At 47.1% G+C, this 20,874-nt stretch overlaps 1 protein-coding gene across 1 annotated transcript in view; it reads left to right on the top strand.

Moving 5' to 3' along the window:
- Ccnjl (cyclin J like) overlaps window positions 1-20,874 on the top strand; it is a 58,606-nt gene that overhangs the window by 20,973 nt on the left and 16,759 nt on the right. Inside the window, exon 3 of the mRNA XM_052758622.1 lies at window positions 7,104-7,317. Coding sequence (XP_052614582.1) covers window positions 7,104-7,317 — 214 coding nt within the window. The remainder of the gene's footprint in view (window positions 1-7,103; window positions 7,318-20,874) is intronic.

The raw sequence follows: 20,874 nt of genomic DNA, 5'->3' as shown, positions 1-20,874 counted from the left end.
TAGCCTTCTACTAGGCTCCAGGCCTCAGATAAACCCCGCTTATCTGGAGTTTGATTACTCAGCTCCAGGGAAGGGCCATTCTCCATTCTCACTTGGATCGCTGGTGTGTGCCAAATACGTTAAATTTATAGCAACATGACCCTGTATTTCTCAGACAAGGTCGCTGAAAGTCGGAATTCTGTACCCAAGGTTAGTAAATAGTAGAACTCAGCTTCCCAGCCAGAGCTGCTTCCACACATCTTTTGGCGTGAGGAAGGACGACCATTCTCTTTCTCTCAACATACGTTTTCAGCACCTGCTTGTGCGTCAGCCATTGAATTGGGCGTGGGGCAAACTGTATATATAGCACCTGGCCTTGGCTGTCTGGAATCTGCTGTTGAGTGGGAAGACACGTAAATAAGCAGAATTTGAGCTATGAAGAACAAACATTGGGAATGTAGGTCAGTGGGTAATGGGCTTGCCTAGCATACCAGATCCCTAACATCACATCAACCAGTTGTGGTTGTATATACTCGTGATCTGTCATCCCAGCGCTTGGGAGGTGGAAGCAAGAGGATCAGAAGTTCAAGATTACCTCTGGCCTCACAGTAGTGAGTTAAGGCCAGTGTGAGCTACATAAAACCACTGCTCCAAAGAGGCGGGGGGGGGGGGGGGGGGGGGGGGGGGGGATAAGCTGCGTGTGAGGAGAGGAAGAAAGGAGAATCCCACTTGGAACAATAGGAGTCAGGGGGTCTTCTCAGGAAATGACATTTAAGTTTTTGAAGGTCAGGATGAAGTAGGAAAAACATCTCCAAGAGCTAGCTGTGGCTGCCAGAGTCTTGTATCAGCTGGTGCCTAGTCTTTTCTAGAAAGCCTGCCTTTTCCCTGCTCCTTGGCATGCACTGTGTACCTTTCTTTGAGTTTCCTCTTCCAGAAGCTGCTCAAGGCAAAAGAGCCTTTTCCCAGGAACCTGTGTGAGGACAGATAGGGTGCTCCATGGAGCTCTCTTTTCTCACTTGACAGGAGCAGGGGGGTGGGGGGGATATGGAGAAGGCGCTGAACTTTGCTTCCTTGAGCTCCAAGGGAGAGAAGCCGGGAACTCTTCTATGTGATTGTGTTTTGTGGCTGAACTGCCCTGATGAGGGTAGCACAGCCTCGGGCAAAGGTCATTTGGCAAAGGCTAATATGGCAGCTGCAGCTTGCCAGACACCCATGGCCTGAATTTAGAGCCCGGTGCTTAGAGGGAATCCCCAGGCAGCCTGCCTGCAGGGTTGTGGGGTCTGCAGGGTTGTGGGGTCTGCTGGAGGTCGGGAGGGGTGCTGGGGAAGCTGCAACCCTACACAACGGCTGCGACTGCCTGCCTTGAGCCCAGTACTGGGCTGGTGCAGAGATGCCTCAGACCAGGTAGATTTCGTAGATCATATCCTACCCACCTTCCCAGTCTGCTTTATCTAGGGTTTTCAAGACAAGGTTTCTCTGTGTAACCTTGGCTGTCCTGGAACTCGCTCTATAGACCAGGCTGGCCCCAAACTCAGAGATCTGCCTGCCTCTGCCTCCTGAGTGCTGGGATGAAAGGTGTGTGACACCACCGCTCACCTGGCCTGCCTGGTATTTTTTATTTATTTATTCATTCATTCATTCATTTATTTATTTATAGGCAGGGTTTCTTCGTGTAGTTTTGGTGCCTGTCCTGGATCTTGCTCTGTAGACCAGGCTGGCCTTGAACTCACAGAGATCCACCTGGCTCTGCCTCCTGAGTGCTGGGATTAAAGGTGTAGGCCACCACCGATCGCCCGGCCTGCCTGGCTCTTTTAACCACTAGATGTTACCTCTGCTTTACAGATTCTGTGCAGCTTGAGCAACCTTTCCTTGCTGCATCTTCTGAGGCAAAGTCTTAGACTTTTTTCAAGACTTGTCTCTCTAGCCAGGTGGTGCACACATTGGTCATTCCAGCACTCAGGAGGCAGAGTGGGGTGGGGGAGCAAACATTCCAGACCAGACCAATCTACATAGTGAGTTCTAGACTAGCAAAACCAAAGAAAAACTTCTCTGTTTCATTTTCTGATGTCCTGATGTCCCCTGACATCTACTAGACTCCGAGCTGTACCTTGAGTACATTTTCCTTCCTCCATTCCTCAACAGTTAGTTATTGGACATCCAGCTGTTGTATTTACACTAAGGTGCTGGGGTATGGAATCCTGCCCTAAAGGAGTTAGAACTCCTGGAGTAGCACATGAATCCACCGAACAATGTAGACAAAAAGCATGCAGCATTGGCAGGCCATTTCCTTAATTTAAGTTGGGAACAAAATATCTTCATGACTTCAAAAATAAAATGTTGATCTGCTCATGGTGGCTCACACTTGTAATCCCAGAAGGTAGCAGGCTAAGGCAGAGTTTCAAGTCAGCCTGGGCCAATTTAGCAAGTTTGAGGCCAGCTTGGACTACATTGTAAGAGACTACCTCAAAAAATAAAAAAAAAAAACATGCATAGTGACTCAGACCTGTAATTCCTGCATCCGGGAGGTGGATATGGTAGGAGATCAAGGTCATCCTGGGCTGCGCAGTGATTTTGAAGCCATCTTGGGCTACCCAAGACCTTGTCTCAAAAAACAAACAAGCCATTTTCTGGGTAACACAGAGCCATCGGAATTATGAACTCAAAGCAGCTGCCAGTTCCTGCGCTGGGTCTGCACAAGAATGGGCTTGTCAGGCAGGCACGATGGAGGAGAGGTTCAAAGAGCCTTATCCCTTTCTCCCGAATTTGCTACTGTTGCCAAAATCCCTTCATGGTGGAAGAAGTTGGTCTATCCCTTCCCCTGAGGTCTCAGCTAGAGTCCATCCTGGGGGAACCAAATGAGTTTGTCTTCCTTACAGAGGATAGGAGTTGCTTAAAGGGGTGTGAGTACTCCTCCCTGCTCCCAAAAAAGCCACACCTGGGAAGCCTTGACCCAGCAGAGGTGAGAGCTTCCTTCACCAAGACTCCCCAGGCCTGTATACTGTAGCCCCTCCCAGAAGCCATGTGCAGTTAAGGCAGGGTTGTATGCAAGAGTGGTAGAGAATGGCTAGATACTCAGGTGAGGGGCTTGTGACCAGAAGTGGCTATAAACAGTCAACACGACCAGCTGGGATAATCCTTTGCAAGAGGGTACAGCTGAAGGCTCCAAGATAGTGGACACTTGGCTTCTGATGCATTGGAGAAGGGGGAAAGTCATTGCGTTCAGTTGTGTACCCACCAGGCTCTTAGGAAGAGTTCCAATCTAGTGCTCACACAGATGGCCCTGGTTAAACTAAATGAGACATACACACACAGCAATATACAATGTTACACATAGGAAAATGTCAGAATGAAACCCATTATTTTGAAAGTCTTCTGGCCTCTGGTTCTCTTTCTAGTTCAGCAAAGCCTTGGGATTAAGGGATTTTTTTTTTTAATTAGGTTTCTTCCCACATGAACTAAGAGACAGGAAGAAATGTATCCAGGCTCTGTTCACCTTCTAGGAGCAAAGCTCTAGAGCTGCCGAGAGAGCTGATGCTGACCTCTTGACCTCTGAGGACAAACCAGAAGAGAAGAGAGGTTTGGGAGATCTGAACCCAAGCTTCTGCCAGACCGGGCTCCCTCCCTGTAGGGAGTATGGTTGTCATGCAGGGGCAGCTTTCACGGTGGTGCCACCGTGTTTTCATTTCTCTTAGGTCTGTACCAAGGACTGGGTTTGCTGGCTCCTGTGGTGACTGGGTGCAATAGGAGGATCTGCCATGTGCTTCCCACAGGAGGTGTCCTATGGGACTTCCCCACTACCCGTAATCAAGGGTTCCGATTTTCCCACGTCCTCACCAACACTTGTTTATTTTAAACTTGTGCTTTTGGTGTTGGGTTTGTTTTGTTCATTTGTTTGTTTGATTTTGTTGTTGTTGTTTTGTTTTTGTTTTTGTTTTCAAGACTGGGTTTCTCTGTGTAGCTTTGGAGCCTTTCCTGGAACTCATTCTGTAGCCCAGGGTGGCCTCGAACTCACAGAGATCCACCTGGCTCTGCCTCCAGAGTGCTGGGATTAAAGGCATGCGCCACCACCACCCAGCTCATTGTTTTTTAAGTAACACTCGTCTCCAAGGAATTTGAAGTATTCTGTGGTTTTATTTGTATTTCCCTAGTGATTAGCAATGTTCAGCGTCTTTTCATTTGCTTACTAGCCATTTTTAATCTTCTTTAGAGAAATGCCTTTTCCATACTTTGCCTATTTTTGTTTTTAAGATTTGTTTTTATTTTGTATCTGTGTGTGTGTGTGTGTGTGTGTGTGTGTGTGTGTGTGTGTGTGTGTGTGTGTGTGTAAGTGCCTACAGAGGCCAGAAGAAGGTGTCAGATCCCCTGGAGCTGAATTTACACGGGTGGCTGTGGACTGTGGGCTGGAATCAAACTCAGGTTCTCTGGGAAAAGAGCAAACCCTTTTAATTGCTTAGCTGTCTCTCCAGCATGAAAGTTTAATTTTAAAATTTACCTTATATTTCTTCTTCTCTGCTGCCTCAGCTTTTGGAATCATATTTAAGAAACCATTGCTTTGTCTTATGCATATACTTAGTCATATGCATCTACTCCGTTTCCCTTTAAGAGTTTTTTAGTTTCAAATCCTACAGTTAGGTTTGAATCTGCCTTACTGAATTCAGCTATATCCCTGGAGCCTAAAATAATGCCTAGTATGTGGAAGGTTCGTGATACTTACTGAGTGAAATGAGTGAGTTCATATCTCTAGTGAATGAATGAACAGACACTCCTTTCTAGTCTTAGTCTGCAGCTGGTTGAGTAAAGAGTTAGAGAAGCATGTGCTGGGTGCAGTAGTGAGGCCTTGCCTAGCATGTGTTTGGCTCTGGGTTTGATCCTCAGCACCATTTGATAAGAGGGCTGACATAGAATGAAGGTACCAGTTTGCTTAATGTTTCTAGTAAGTCCTCATAATTCCTTGTCTGCCAATTTCCTTCCGTTTTTTCTTCTGTTTCCCTAGTTGACAGAATGCCAATAAGATTTGTATGTGTTGGGCAGGCTTTTGGGAGCACAATGACTGTGGTGTGACGCCTTGCGCAGCCTTGGTGCAGTGGGAAGGGGCTTGGACCTGCCTAGGCTCAGTGTGCCGGGCTCTACTGACTCCCCATGGGAGACCTTAATTTGGGGGATGTGGGGATGTGGGGTGGCTTGGGAGAGAGGGCTGGGGGGTGGGAGGAGGGAGGAGGGGGGATCTGTGGGTGGTATGTGGAGTAGAAAATTTCTTAATAAAGAAAAATGAAAAAAAAAATTTGTATGTGTGTGAGAGATAGAAAAGTATACATGCTACATTCAGCCACACATGAGAGCTGAACTAGCCCAGAATGCCACAGGTCCAGGCCAGAGGACCAATGGGGACTGTTTGGATTGTGAACAAAACAGTCTCAGTGGTTTCAGCAACCAGATGGTGGTGATGTTTCAGATCCAGTGAGACACATTATGGACAGCCCAGCAGCTTGTACCAGCGTCCAGCCTCCAGCATTCCCTAGTTCTGTGCCTGCAGCCTTTGGGCTGTACAGGCTGATGTATGACCTCTGCCTCATCCTCTCTTGGGCTTCCATCTGCCCATTCTCTTCCTCCACTTTGCTCTCCTAACACCAGAGTTTCTACCAGGAAAGTAGCACTAAAGCCAAGAGCCGTGGAGATATTTCCTAAACAGATATATCTAACCTACCCTGATTAAAAGGCAAATATCTTAGGTATATAAGAAAAAATTATTGTAAAAATCTTCGTTGGAGCAGGCTGTGGTGGTGCACAGCTGTAATCCCAGCCCTTGGGAGGCTGAGACAGGAGGATGACTAGTTCCAGGCCTGACTGAGCTACATAGTCCTTTATTTTCGGTGTGGGGGGGGCAAAAGTGGGGAGCTAGAGAGATGGCTCAGCAGTTAAAAGCACTTTCAACTCTTTCAGAGAACCCAGGTTTAGTCCCCAGCAGCTCACAAGAATCTAATCCAGGGGATCTGATGCCCTCTTCTGGCCTCCTTGAGCACCATGAATGTATGTAGACACACACACACACACACACACACACACACACCCCACATATACATGTCGGCAAATACTCATACACATAAAATAAAAATAATTTTGAAAAAGAAGGTTTGATGGCTTACATCTGAAATCTAGTGTCTGGGAAGCTGAGACAGCGATTTGACTTCAAGACAGGCCATGTTGTATAGTACGTTCTAGCCAGCCTGAGCCGTAGAGTGAGACCCTGTCTCCAAAAGGAAAACACATTCTTGATTTAATATTTCTTTCCCTGTTTTTTCTTGTGTTCAGCAGATAAATTCAGAAACCATGCTAGTGTAGAAATTACCATGAGAGAAGAGAATGGTGGTGTCCAGAGCCTGTAGTGGGAAACAGTAAGGGTGGAAACAGAAGGCAAAATGTCCACTGTGAGTGGTCACGGTGGACAGGACTTGCTAGTTCCTTGAACTAGTCTTTCAAATCTGTTTGTTTGCTTACTGAGGCATGTCCTTGCTGTTGCCTTGGCTATCTAGAACTCACTGTGTAGAACAGGCTGGCCTCAAACTTTCAGCCATCCTCCTGCCTCTGCTTCCTGGGTACTGGGGTTACAGTCATGTCCAACAGCACCTTTTAGTTTAGTCTTGTTTTTATTTTTTTTCCCAAACGGGGTTGGGGGGGGGACAACCACTCACAATCCTATACACAGAGGGAATTAGCAGAGAACCCAGAGAGGTTTCTGTGTGCTAGACATCTGGCACACGTTCTCATTAAACCTCGGCTACTGAAGAAGAAAAAAGAGAGAGAAGTGACTTGGCTGCTCGATAGAATCAGAATTTGGATGTGGGTCTCTGCCTTCAAACCACCATTTTTTCGTAGCTTTAAGTATTGGCACAGCACCTTTCTTTGGAAAATGCCTGGCTTCCTCTGTCATCATGATGGGACTCATGGGCCTGTGCTTAGGGAGGGTGGATGGGAACCGGTCTAGAGTTTCTAGAACAGAAGCACTACCACCTGAGGTTTGAAACAAATGAGCGGGACGTAGAGGGAATCGCTGCCCACCCCTGCCAATCCACAGGCAGGCCCTGGGTCTCAGTGTCCTTGACCCTTTTCTGTTCACTTTCCTCCAGGAACTGAAGCTGCCTACCTTCCGCGCCCACTCCCCGCTCCTGAAGAGCCGTCGGTTCTTTGTAGACATTCTGACCCTGCTGAGCAAACACTGCCATCTGTGCCCCTCAGCCCGGCACCTGGCCATCTACCTGCTGGACCACTTCATGGACCAATACAACATCACCACCTCCAAGCAGCTGTATACTGTGGCCGTCTCCTGCCTCCTGCTGGCAAGTAAGTAGAAACTTACTTGTGGCCCGCTGAGTTGCTGCTAAACCACTACTTATTTCCGTACACTTTCCATGGCCTCCGTGTTCATCCTTTGCTGGGTGGGAACTGTCTTAATAACTGTCTTAATATTTTTTGCACCTTTAATATACCAGAGAAACTAATAAGTGTAGGTGGGGTTTTCTGTCCTGCCAGCCAGCTTCCAAATACCCACACAGAGACTTATGAATTATAAATGCTCAGCCAATAGCGTAGGCTTGTTACTAACTAGCTCTCACAACTTAACCCATATTTCTTGTCTACGTTCTCCCATGTGGCAGTACCTTTTTCAGCATAGCATGTTCATCTCCTGCTTCCTCTGCATCTGACTGGTGACTCTGCCCACTTCTTCCCAGCATTCTCTCAGTCTGGCTCTCCCTCCTAACCTTTCTGCCTAGCTCTTGGCCATTTGGCTCTCTATTAAACCAATGAGAGCAAAACACCTTCACAGTACACAGAAGGATTAGTCCCACAGCAAATAAGGATATTCACAGTTGGATCTTGATGAATCTACATAGTGGCTTTAGAAGACAGTCTTGGTAACTGGTGTGATCAAGGCTCAGAGAAGCTTAGAAACTTGTTTTGGGTTGCACAGCTAGTATATGACAGATAGTATTTGAGACTGTAGCTGCTTGATGCCAGGCCTGTGTCCTTGACCTCGTGTCTCCTGCTTCTTTCCATGAGGACTCTGAATGGGCCCTAGCACTCACTGTGTTTAGAGGTGTCTAGAGGTAGAACTGCTTGATTTGCATCCATGATGTAGCCACCAGGCCTGAGCACATTCCTTGTAGGGCCTACACCTTCCCAAGAGGCCTCACTGAAAACAGTCGATCTCTGGCCATCTGTCCTTCTTAGTGAGGATTGCTCTATCACTGTACTGTAGCTTGGGTGAGCTCCTGAGGTCTCTATGAGCTCACAGAGGTCTGCTATGCCATCTTGCTACTTAAAAACCACTCTAGGATCGACCAAGAGCCTCAGTATAATGGCCAGATCTCAGGCTCTTTCCCCTCTGGATTCATGTCTTCTTTCCTCATCACTCCCTGGATGGCAGGCACACTGGTGAAGCTCTGTCCCATCACAGACCTCTTCCTTCATTGCTTCTTGCTGCATTTGTGAACTTGGGCTACCCACCCCATTGGAAACCTCCCCCTGTTGCATGAATCCTAAATGGCCTTATCATAAAAACCTGGAGCCAGATATCAGGGTGAAAGGTGAAAGATCAGAGAAGCAGAGCAAGCCACAGCCACCACCTTACCTCACCAGCTCCTCAGCCTGAAAGAGCCAGAGTTCCTATCTCCTCCCACCTTATATATTCCTTTCTCTGCCCAGCCATATACTTCCTTTTTCAACCTTCCTAGTGCTGGGATTAAAGACATGCCACCACTGCCTGGCTCTGTTTCTCTTTTAGACTGGATTAATCTCATGTAGCCCACTGTGGCCTTGAACTCACAGAAATCCAGGCGGATCTCTGCCTCTGCCTCACAAGTGCTAGGATTAAAGGTGTGTGCCACCACTGCCTGATCTCTATGGCTAACTCTGTGGCTGGCTCTGTCCTCTGATCTTCAGGCAAGCTTTATTTCCTATATTACAAACAATATATCACCACGTTTCCCCTTTTTTTTTTGTCTAAAATAATAAAGGTTATAACTAATATAAGAAAAACTGTATACAGTAAATGCAATAACTACATATAATTTATATAGTCAAGAACTACATTAGCAATGTCCAGTCCATAAGCATATGACAAATTTAGAGAAAAATACTCCATTATTTATCCTATTTTGGTGAATCCAAAATGTTATACCTAATTCATTTTCTATCCTAATTTGTATTACCAACCCTAAACTATCTTTTGATGTCTTTCAAATTTATACACTTTGCATCTCTTTAGTGAGTTTCTTTTCTGAATTTGTTAACAAGGAAAACTATAACTATCAACTCCATCAGAGACCCAAGAAGGAAATAATATTAACTGAGTAAGCAGGAAGTACAAGCAATCGACTTCCAAAAAATGAGAAATGACAGAAACAGCTGGCTGCCTGGATAGTCACCCAAGGTTCCTCTGCAATGTTGGTACATTCATCTTTGGCCTACAGGCCTAGCATATCTGACAGACTTTTCTGTGAAGCTGTCCTACCTTGTCTTGGCAAGGTTCAGCAGTCTTTTCTTTTGTGTCCTGCTTGTTCATTTGGACAGCATACTGTCAGCAGTTGAGGCAAGGGCATTTTCTTGCCCAGTGGCTATCTTTTGCCACAAAGAAAGTAAACTCCATATGGAGTTTCTTTGATGCCCATCATCTTCTCTGAAGTAGATTGGTGCTGCCAGGAGCAGACATGTCTCATAGTCATTTAAAAAAAAAAAAAAAAAGAACCTATGTTATTAAAACATCTTAAATGCTATATTCTGCAGATCTCTGAAGTGTTTGAAGATGACCTGTCTATCTAAAATATATCTCTTTGACCTTGAAAACATACCTAATATTACTACAGGGTCTTGCTATGTAACCCTAGTGAGTCTGGAAGACCCTGTATAGATCAGGCTGCCCCCAAACTTTGTGATCCGCCCCAGTGTTGGGGTTTCAGGCATATGCCACAGTGCCTGGCAGGAGAGTGGCTTTCAAATTTCCCAAACCCTGTCTTATTTTCCCCTAGGACCTCCACCCTATTGTAAGTTGTCTCTAATCTGGACCAGCTAGAATTTGCAAGTTATCAGTGGGAGCTAATTTTGCTCAGAGCCCAGCCTTTTGTAGCATCTTATCATCTCAGGAAGAGATGCAGAGGCCTGTGAGACGTCTCCATCAGAGAAGGGCAACACAGGCTTCGTGTTTCAGGCACACCATGGCCTTTGGCCTGCTGCTTCTGTGATCTGTGGACTGCATCGAGGCCTGCTGGGGGCAGGAGACTTAGATTTCCTTGGGGCCCTGGAGTTCTCCCCCAGCGTCTGTCTGGGGAGCCTGGATGTAAGGCTCACACTGGAGACTCCATTGTGCTGCAGTTACCATGGTGGAGGAAGAGGGCCTTCCAGATGGAGAGGCAGACGCCGCCCCCCCTTCCCCCCTCCCCACATGTTGATGGGCCTCAGCCAGCCTAGGGAGGCAGAAATGGAGTTTTCAGAACACCTGCCATATGTTCCAGGGCTCAGGGAAAGAAAAGTTCCTGTGACAGCCTGAAATCCTATTCGCCCCTCCCCTCTTTCCTGGACTCACTGTCAGCCACAGGGGTAGGTAGGGTGGGTCACCTTGCCTAGGGAAGCTTGGAGTTCTGCTGATTCAGTGTCAAATTACTCTGAGATAAGAAAACCCGGCCTCCCTGTCCCCACCTGTGAATTCAAAGGGTTTTGCTTTTTTTTTTTTTTTTTTTTTTAAAGATTTTGTGTGTGTGTGTACATGAGTACAGGTGTCCATGGAGGTTAGAGGATTGGATCTCCTTGGAACTGGTGTTGCAGGTGATTGTAAGCTACCTAATGTGGATGATGGGAACCAAACTGCTGGAGTCTTTTGCTAGAGCAAACACACTCTTAACCACTGAGCCATCTTTCCAGTCCCAGGTTCTCAGGGTTTTATGTGTAGGTGTATACGTGTGTGTGTGTGTGTGTGTGTGTGTGTGTGTGTGTGTGTGTGTGTGTGTGTGTGTGTGCACGTGTGTGTGCGTGTGCACATTTGTGCAGCTGCATATGGAGGCCAGAGCTTGACTTCAGGTGTCTTCCTCAGCTGATCTCTAGTTTATTTTTTGAGATGGGGTCTCTCACCAAACCAGTAGCTTGCCATTTGACTAGAATGGCTGACCATGAAGCCCCAGGTATCCGCCTGTCCCCACCTCCACAGCCCTGGTTTACAGGCACACACAGCCACTTGTACAAGGGTGCCGGCGATCCAACCTTGGTATTCTTTACTGGCTGTGTCATCTCCCCAACTCCAAAATCTGAGGTTTACAAAGCTGTTTCCAGATTAGGGCTTTTGCATAGATGGAACTTCTCTTCCTGCCTAGGGTCCTGAGGCTCTCATAAAAGAAGTAGAACTTTAGGTGATCAGGCAGTCAACTTATGGCAAAGTGGCCCCTTAGTCTCCATGACTAATTTGTCTTCTACCTCCACACAGGATAGATTCATACTATAAATATGATACGGGGTTTGGGTAGAGTTTGGTGGTGGAGAATTTGCCTAGCATGTGCAAAGCCCTAGTGTCCACCCCCAGCAAAAAGACAAAAAAATCCCAAACAATAAACATCATGGTGACACACATCTTTAATCCCAGCACTGGGGAGGTAGAGGCAGAGGCAGGCAGATCTCTGTGAGTTCAAGGCCAGCTTGATCTACAGAGTGAGTTCTAAGTCAGCCGGGGCTACATAGTGAGACCCTATCTCAATAACAAAAACAAAATACTATAGAGTAGGGTCATCTTCCTTTTTTATCTTTCATCTTACCCATCCTCCATCCCCCAACTGTCTTTTTGGTGTTCTTGTTACTTAAAAGGATCATTTGACAACATGGAAACTTCCAAATGTCAGGTAAGTTGCTCCAGCACATCCTAATAACCATTACAGGAGGCCCATTTCATTCTGTGCTGGTCTCTTTCCATAGGCCCTCCTCAGGGTCCACCCAACCAGCATGTGTGGTCATGATGTCATATGCCTGTGATTTTAGGTTCAGAGAGGCTTTGTCACTCACCCCAAAGTCACACAGCTTGTTTTCTTAGTTTGTTTTATGTTTAAGGTAAAATTCATAACATAATATAAATTTCAGCAGTTTAATAATTTTTAAAGAGTACAGTTCAGTGGTATGTAGTGCGTCCATGCCATGTAGTGCACAGCTGCCACTCTGTCTAGCTCTAGAACAGTTTTTATCCCTTTAAAAGTAATTCCAGCCAGGCAATGGTGGTGCACACCTTCAATCGCAGCACTCAAGAGGCAGAGGCAGGAGGATTTCTTGAGTTGGAAGCCAGCCTGGTCTACAGAGTGAGTTCCAGGACAGCCAAGAATACAGAGAAATCCTACTCAAAAAACTAAAAAATGAAAAAAAAGAAAAAATCTTTGTGAGCATAGCAACTTGAGCCTGAAATCACAAATATTCCAGAGGGTTAGGCAGATTCAAAGCTATCCTGGGCTACAAGTGAGTTCAAGACCAGCCTGGATAACTTAGTGAAACCCTGTCTCACAAAAAAGGTAAAAAGAGGGCTGAGGATGTAGCTCAGTGATGAAGCACGTGTCCTGACAGGCGTTTGCTGTTCCTTTCCTCCCCGGCCTTCTAGCTGTAGGACTTGTGTGTTCTGGCTTCTCATGTAGGAAGGATCGATTGTACAGTATGTGAACAGTGTTTTCCGTGTCCATGGTACAGCACGTATCAGCTCTTCTGCTGACTCGCGTCCATTGTGGATGACGCAGTCCCTTTACCAACCCTCTGCTCGAAGATTATTGGGTGGTTGTCACTTTTATGCTTCTGCTGTGAACATTCAGGTGTGGGTCTCAGTTGAACCCCTTTTCCAGATCTGTGTTAAGTCTGTGTTGAACCCTCCAGAGACCCTGAAGTCACCTGGAGCTGACTCAAAGAACTAGATTGAGCTGGGAGGTAGTAGCGCACACCTTTAATCCCAGCACTCGGGAGGCAGAGAGAGGCAGGCGGATCTCTGAGTTCGAGGCCAGCCTGGTCTACAGAGTGAGTTCCAGGACAGTTAGGATTACACAGAGAAACCCTGTCTCGAAAAGCCAAAAAAGAAAAAAAGGAACGGAACTGTTGAATCCTTAGCCCTGGACAGGAACCAGAGGGAGTTACTCGGGAGAGAAAACCAGAGAGGCCAGTGCCTTTGTGTCAAGATCCCTCGGCCTTCGATGTAAGGCCTAATGGTGAAAAAAAAGAAAAAAAAATGAAAGAAGTTTTTATTATTAAAAAAAAATAATTTTTAAAAATCTACAGAGCCGGTGAGATGTCTTAGCGGGTAAATGTGCCTGCGGCTTGAGCCCAGCAACCTGAGTTTTCGAACCTCAGGCGTTAATGTAGATAAAGCACTCCACAAAGTTGCCCTCTGACCTTACACCATGGCTTGCATACTTACATATACACATCATGAACACATCTGTGTACCCGTATACAATAATATTTTTTTAATTATATATACAAACTGTGTATATAATTTCCCCCTGTACTCAGAGTCTATATCCACAAATTGGTTTTTATTCTTCCTGACCTAGGTGAGCATGGTGTGTCTTCCTAATTGGAGGGAAGAGAGAAACCATTCTCATTTCCTAGCAGGAAGACAAGCCATGGGTTAGCATATCCTCGTAAACCCCCAGTAAATGCGGTGCCGGGGCCCCTCACCAGTCTTCTCAATTCTTTGCCCTTCTTTCGTCTCAATCCACAGGCTCTGTCCGCACAGACCTCTGTTGCCTTCTGTGGTCATTTCCAGACCCCACACCGTCCCTGGGAAAACAGTGCTCACTGCTGAGTGGTTTCCTGTGGGCTGGAAGCCCATCCGGCCCCTAGCTGACCACTGAAAAGCCATGGAAGGTGGGGGTAGTGGGATGATGGTCCTTCTGCCTCTCAGGGTCAAGTTCTGACGGTGTGTGTGTGTGTGTGTGTGTGTGTGTGTGTGTGTGTGTGTGTGTGTGTGTGTTGGTGGAGGTCAGAAGACAGTTCATACAAGGATCAACTTTCACTTTCCATCCTGAGCCCCAGTCCTGGGGATCAAACTCAGGTCTTCATGCTTGGCAGCAAGTGCCTTTACCCTCTGAGCCAGCTCATCAGCCCCAGACCTTAGTTTTAAACAGGTGAGGCTGAGTTCTTCAATGGCCTTCACGTCAGCCCCTAGCCCCTCCCCAGGAGAAGAGTGGGAAGCAGTCATGTGATCTCTGTCAGGAAAGGACCCCTGTCTGGATGGCGGTCCTTTCTTAGCCAGGGTCCCTCAGCCTAGAGTGAGTCTGTCAATTGTAGCTTACCTGCACAGGGGTTCATCTCCTCAGTACAGGTCTTTAAAATTAGAAATGCGGGCTGGAGAGATGGCTCAGTGGTTAAGAGCACTGACTGCTCTTCCAAAGATTCTGAGTTCAGTTCCCAGCAACCACATGGAGGCTCACAACCATCTGTAATAATAAGATCTGGTTCCCTCTTCTGGACTGCAGGCCTACATGTAGGCAGAACACTGTATACATAATCAATCATAAAAAATTAGAAATGCGTTATCAGTTAGAAATGAGATCCAAAGAATAAAATAAAATCATTGTCCACCTAACTGGACGGAGGAAACCTCTAGAAGGCTTCTGTGTCTTCCTACAAATTGAGCTGGTATATTTTTGTGGAAATATTCTCTGTCTGTATTGACATACAGTCGGCCGATCCTCATTATTCGTTGATTCTGGTGCTTATGAATTTGTCTAACAACACTCCGACCCCCACCCCTCCACCCCCAGTGCTGGGGAATCACACACAAGGCCTTGTGTATGCTAGACGAACACTCTACTGCTGAGCTACACTCCCAGCCTTCATTAAAATAATAATAATATAATAAGCAAAAATCAATGCTGTTGCCTCCACTCACGCCCATGGGCCGAGCTGGAGAAGCTGTTAACTGTCCTGTGTGTGTATTCCCAGCGGAGATGGAAAGGGGCCGCGCTCTGCCTTTGTGTCACCTCTTCTGTGGTAAACAAGAGTTCTTCTGGGTTCCGGTTAGGGCTGGGTTTCCTCATGCTCGTGAGTTTTTATGGATGGCTCTGCTGTCTCAGATGTCCCCACACCTAGTCCTGCAAGGCTGTCGCCCTGTTTCCCTTGCTCAGGAAAGCTGTGCTGTGCCTCTCCGGGAAGGTACATGTGTTTCTTTGTCAGGCGTTACTTGTGCTTTTTGCCCCGAGTTCAGTGTTAATGAGTCATCCATACAGCGTGTTCAGTGGGAACAATTCAAAGTTAGGTAAGCTGTGTAGTGACTGACGGATGAAATGTGGTTGTCAGAGGTTCATGGGGACCCCTCACCCCATGTCTTCCCCCTAAAGGCAGTGGCTCGGTGTTCAGGGTGACTTTATAGAATGGGACCATCACAAAGAACAAAACCCATCAGGATAAAGACACCTAACTGGGGCCTGAGAGACGGTGGCTCAGGGAGCAGGTGAAAGCACTTTGTAAAAAGCCCCATGACCTGCGTTTGGGTCCCAGGACCCACATAAGGGTGGAAAGGAAGAACTGATTTCACAAAGTTGCCTTCTGACCTCCACATGCATGTGTGGTACATGTGCCCACACAATAATCAATTAATCAGTCAGTCAATAAATAAATAAGTAAATGCATGGGCCCACACAATAATGAATGAATGAATGAATGAATTGTATCTAAATGGGTTCTTACACAAAGCGCTTTCTTCAGTTTTTGCCCTTGGTTGTCTGTGATCCCCCATTTTATCAGCCGCATTTATTTAATGATATCTGCATTGATGAACTTCCGGTTGGCACCCACTGTTTCCCCTGCTCTTTACAGCCAGGTGGCCACTGTCTTGTTCCCTGCATCACGGCATACTTACGTGAGTCTGTAAGAGGAAGTCCTGTCCCACATAGGGCAAGTGAGGAGCTGGAGACATAGCTTCATGGTGCAGTGTTTGCCTGCCATGTGTGAGGCCCCAGGTTCAAACTCCAGCACTACCGACACACACACACACACACACACACACAATGTGTATGCATGTTTAAGATATTGACAGGGGATAGTAGAGTGGTGGCCCAGTTGTTAAGACAACTTGCTGCTCTTGCAGAAGACCTGGGTTTGGTTCCCAGTGACGACCTGATCATAATTTCTATAACTCTAGTTCTAGGGAACCTGATGCCTTATTCTGGCACTGCACACACATGGTATACTTACAGGCATGTAGGCAAACACTCATACCCATAAAATAAATCCTTAAAAAATATTTTGGCAACTGGGCAGTGGTGGTGCACACCTTTAATCCCAGCACTTCGGAGGCAGAGGCAGGTGGATCTCTGAGTTCAAGGCCAGTTTGGTCTACAGAGTACCAGGACAGCCAGAGCTACACAGAAAAACTCTGTCTCAAAAAAACGAGTGTGTGTGTGTGTGTGTGCACGCACTCGCAAGAGTTTGAATTGAACTAAGAGCTAGGTCTAGACGATCCTTTTTTTTTTTTTTTTTTTTTTTTTTTTTTTTGGTTTTTCAAGACAGGGTTTCTCTGTGTAGCTTTGTGCCTTTCCTGGATCTCGCTCTGTAGACCAGGCTGGCCTCGAACTCACAAAGATCCGCCTGGCTCTGCCTCCTGAGGGTGATCCTTTTTTGATTGTTGTTTTGAGGAATTTTTTTTTTTCTATTGAACAGGCTAGCTTGGAAGTTGTTATTTAGTCCAGGCTGGCTTCAAACTCTCCATCTCCCTGCTTCATCCTCCCAAGTGGTACATGTACCACTCCCCTCAATACATTCTCCACCTAAGCAATACGTTGTCAAACCTGAGTGGTGTGTCTGCCTGTCCCTGGCTCTCACCAGGGTGTCCTGGTGGCTGGCCCTCTGCGGTGCATTTCCATTTTGCACATGTTCCTGGCTCTGTCTGTGATGTTCAGAGAAGGAAGAGAACGACACTAGTTACTTTTAAGGCTCCTTAAAGCAGAAATCAATAGTCGTGTCTCTTCAGGCAGAAACCAGTGAAGGTTGATGCCTGCCAGGCTCCGGCTTAAGGGTCTCAGGAGATTACAGGAAAAGCCTGGCTTTCTCCCAGGAAATCACCTTCACACAACCCCAGCATCCCTCTCACAGCATCTCCCCCCTGCTTTGATCACTCAAACTGTTGCCTCTGCCGAGCTGAGCTGCCGCTCTGGCAACAGAGCGGGAGGGGGCCACCCTTTGGAGATCTTGCTGAAGATTTCAGAAACTTGAAAGCAGTCTTAATCCCTTGTGGTGGGCAGGGAAGCACTAAGCCTGAGGAGACTGAGCTCAACAGCTCCCCGCCCCCGCCCCCGCCCCCCCCCCCCCCCCCCCCCCCCCAGCTAAGAATGCTTGAGATGCCTCCAAGGCTCTCGCTGATGCGGGCATTAGAAGCAAAGGGGTGATCTTTTTCCAGGTGATCTTTTTCAAGGGTTCTGGCAAGATGTCAGAGTTCTTACTAGAGTCAAACCCAAGTCCGAAAGGAAACAGACCCTGAAAATACAGGGAACAACTTACTATTTCCTCATAAGTCTTGGAAAAGCAACCAGGAGGAACACCCCCTCTCCTTTGTCCTGCCATGGGGATCACTTGCGAAAGGTTCAGCACTTTAGGGATTGGGTCACAAGGGGGTCTTCTCTCTTTCCCGTCACCGGTGTCACCCAAGGGCTGCTACAGCATCTGCAGCTCCTCTTCTCAGTGGTGCCATTCCGGTGGTGGCCACACAGCCTGGAAGGGGTGGCCTGTCTGCTGAGAGCTGCGCAGAACAGATCCCGGCACCGGCTCAAAAATGATAGCCCCGTAGGCAGGGGACACGGTGATTGTTCCATTTCCTGTTCCCGTCTCTGCCGGCTGACAGGCCTGGAGCTATTTCAGGGGAGGGATTTTGTGTGAGAGCTGCCTGTCAGACAGCTGACTGGGCCCGAAGCTCTTAAAGTGTACAAAATGCCTTAGCAGGTTAAGAACCCAGACTGGTTTGTCTGGGAACTGGGGTTCTGAGTATCTGTAGCTCCTACGCGCCCCCCCCCCAGGAGTATTAGATTTCAACTGATTGAATATGCAGTGTTCAGTAGCTCCCACCGCACACAGGTGTTAAACACACACACACACACACACACACACACACACACACACACACACACACACACACACACACACTCCATTCTATTAGGAATGATGTGGACTCTAGAGAAGTGATACTGAATGGAAGTGATGTTCACAGCATCCCTGGATAAAGACTAGTCACCCTGAACCTGTGTACCTGCTTGATAGGGAGTGGTCCATAAAACAAACTAAGCCCCTATCTTCAAGTTGCTCATCGTCTGAAAAAACTCTCCTAAAGATGCAGGCTTAGGCCTGCAATACCAACAGAGCTCGGGACACGTGCTAAGAGCAAGCCCTTCTAAGAGAACAATGTGCCCTTGCTGTTAAGGGAGAATACAGAACACTGGAGACAGGGGCCCCCTCTCTGCGCTATGCTACCTGAGGGCTGGTAGGAGCTAGGCTCAGCTACAGAGTCCCTCTGTGGTGAATATTTGTATCTCTTAAAATGTCTTTTTGGATTTCATTATTTTATGTGTATGGGTCCCATCCCCAATCTCTGTGTACCATGGGTGGCTGGCTGTGTGCATGGAGGCAAAAAGAGAGCATCAGGGGGCTGGAGAGATGACTCAGTGGTTAAAAGCACTTGTTCTTAGAGAGCACCCAGGTTTGACTCCCAGCACCCACAGGGTGTCTCACAGCCATCTGTAACTCTAGTTCCAGGGGATCTGACACCATCTTCTGACCTCCTCAGGCACCAGGCACACACATGGTACACATACATACATACATACATACATACATACATACATGCAGACAAAACACTCATAAAATAAATAAATAAATCTTAAAAAATATTAAGAACTAGAGTTGCAGGTAGCTGTAAGCCACCAACCATGTCAGGACTGGGAATTGAACCCAGGTCCTCTGTAGAGGCAGCCAGTGCTCTTAGCTGCTGAGGCATCTCTCCAGCCCCAAATATTGGCATCTTGACCACATTGTGCACCTTATTAATGCCAAGACTATCTTACACCCATTCTCCTGTTGTTTTATTTTGATGGCTTGGGATAGAACCCAGGACCTCCAGATGCTACACATTCAATGTACTGCTAAACCACTACCTCCCCTGTACCCCATTTTCCTATTTCCTGCTGACATCCTGAAAGACTAGCCCAGAAGGCCTTGTTTATTATACCCTGTGCTCTCCAGGAAAACCATGTTGGGGGTTTTCTAGATCAGAGCCCTGACATGGCTTTCTGGGATGCTCAAGTAAAGGTTTCATTAGCCTCAGGGGTGAGCCTTGGTCACGTCAGCTTCCCTTTCGTCAGACCCTTCCCATCACCACCTAGCTAATATGGTTGGTTGTTTTGGCCAGTATTAAAAAGCATTTCATGAAGCCGGGCAGTGGTGACGCACGCCTTTAATCCCAGCACTCCGGAGGCAGAACCAGGCGGATCTCTGTGAGTTTGAGGCCAGCCTGGTCTACAGAGCGAGATCCAGGACAGGCACCAAAACTACACAGAGAAACCCTGTCTCAGAAAACCAAAAAAAAGAAAAAAAATTTCATACTCAGGGGAAATGCGCTGGCCTGGCGGTGAGATGAGAACTCATTGCTCTGTGTTTGTTCTATCAGCATAGAGTTTTAAGATTGACTTTGGGGAGCGTGTACTGCCTTTCCCCTTTCACGTCTTAATTTTAATTACAAGCATTTTGATGTCTAGACAGGAAAAGTCTCCTCTTTGTCACCAGCACGATGGGGTTTCTGGGACTCTTCTAGGAAAATCTGACGTCTCCTGACTTGTGGGCACTTGTGAAAGCAGGTTCATGCCAGGATATTCCTGGCCTCAGCAGTCTCACATTCTGGAACCTTCTCTGGCAGTTTTATTCTGCCACTTCTGGAGTCTAGCTTCCCTTCAGGCGTGCCTTGCCTTCTGAGGAGTTAAAGATGTTTTGCCTCTGTGGGAGAGTGGTCTTTGTTTCTTGTGGAAATTTAGAAGACAAGAAAAAAAAATGGAAGTGTCTTTTATTGCTTCACTATATTGTCCGCATCATCAGAATGTGTAGGTGGTGGGTTAACCTTCTGTGAGAGATGGAATTGCTAATGTTTATTGAATTTATGTGCTATGTGAAGTTTTTTCTTCTTTATACATTTTGACTCATTTAATTCCCAAAACAAACCCTGAAGAGGTAAGTGTTATATTCCCTACGTAACAGAGGTGGAAACCAAGGCTCAAGGACTAGATAACTTGTATAAAAAAGACACACCTAGGTTAGTTGGAAGGGGGACCAGGTAAATGTCTTGGAATGGCTTGGTGGGGCTTGGCCCACAGCAACAGCCTTTGTCTTCAACCCGATGGATGACATCTGTGCTTGGCAGTACCAAGAATACCCAGGTCAGCAGACAGGTTGTGCAAGCTCCCGAGTCCTCTGCTTTCTAAGCCACAGACCCACACCGACTGCATCGGCCCTCAGGACTATCCCCGTGTCTGGAAGTGGCTCCCCTCCTAACCTCCAGCAGTGGACAGGTTGCCCCTCCTGTTCCTTCTTTCTGCTCCCAGCAGATGTTGGAACGAAGGATCCAGGACCTCTGGTGTCTGCACCTTTGGCCCGCCACTAGAAAGCCTTGCTGTTGTTAGTAGACGCCCCATAGACACAGTCCAGAGGCAGTGCCCGCAAGTGAGAATGGACAGTAACTACTCAGCAGCTACTAAAGGAGCGTCATTCACGCTGGGACTCGGTTCTTCCACACAAAGCACTTACCCAAAACCCTGTGCCAGCTGTGCACGTGACAAATGGGCTCCTGTCCTAAAATGCTCGATTTCGGTCAGTGGAATTATTTGGGTCACCTATAAAGTAGGACACAATGGAACC

The sequence above is a fragment of the Peromyscus californicus genome, unplaced genomic scaffold (assembly GCF_007827085.1).
Source record: "Peromyscus californicus insignis strain IS unplaced genomic scaffold, ASM782708v3 Scaffold_3__1_contigs__length_106647218, whole genome shotgun sequence".
NCBI lineage: Eukaryota > Metazoa > Chordata > Mammalia > Rodentia > Cricetidae > Peromyscus > Peromyscus californicus.
Note: the sequence above shows the minus strand (reverse complement) of the source record. Positions and strands in the feature narration are given on the sequence as shown.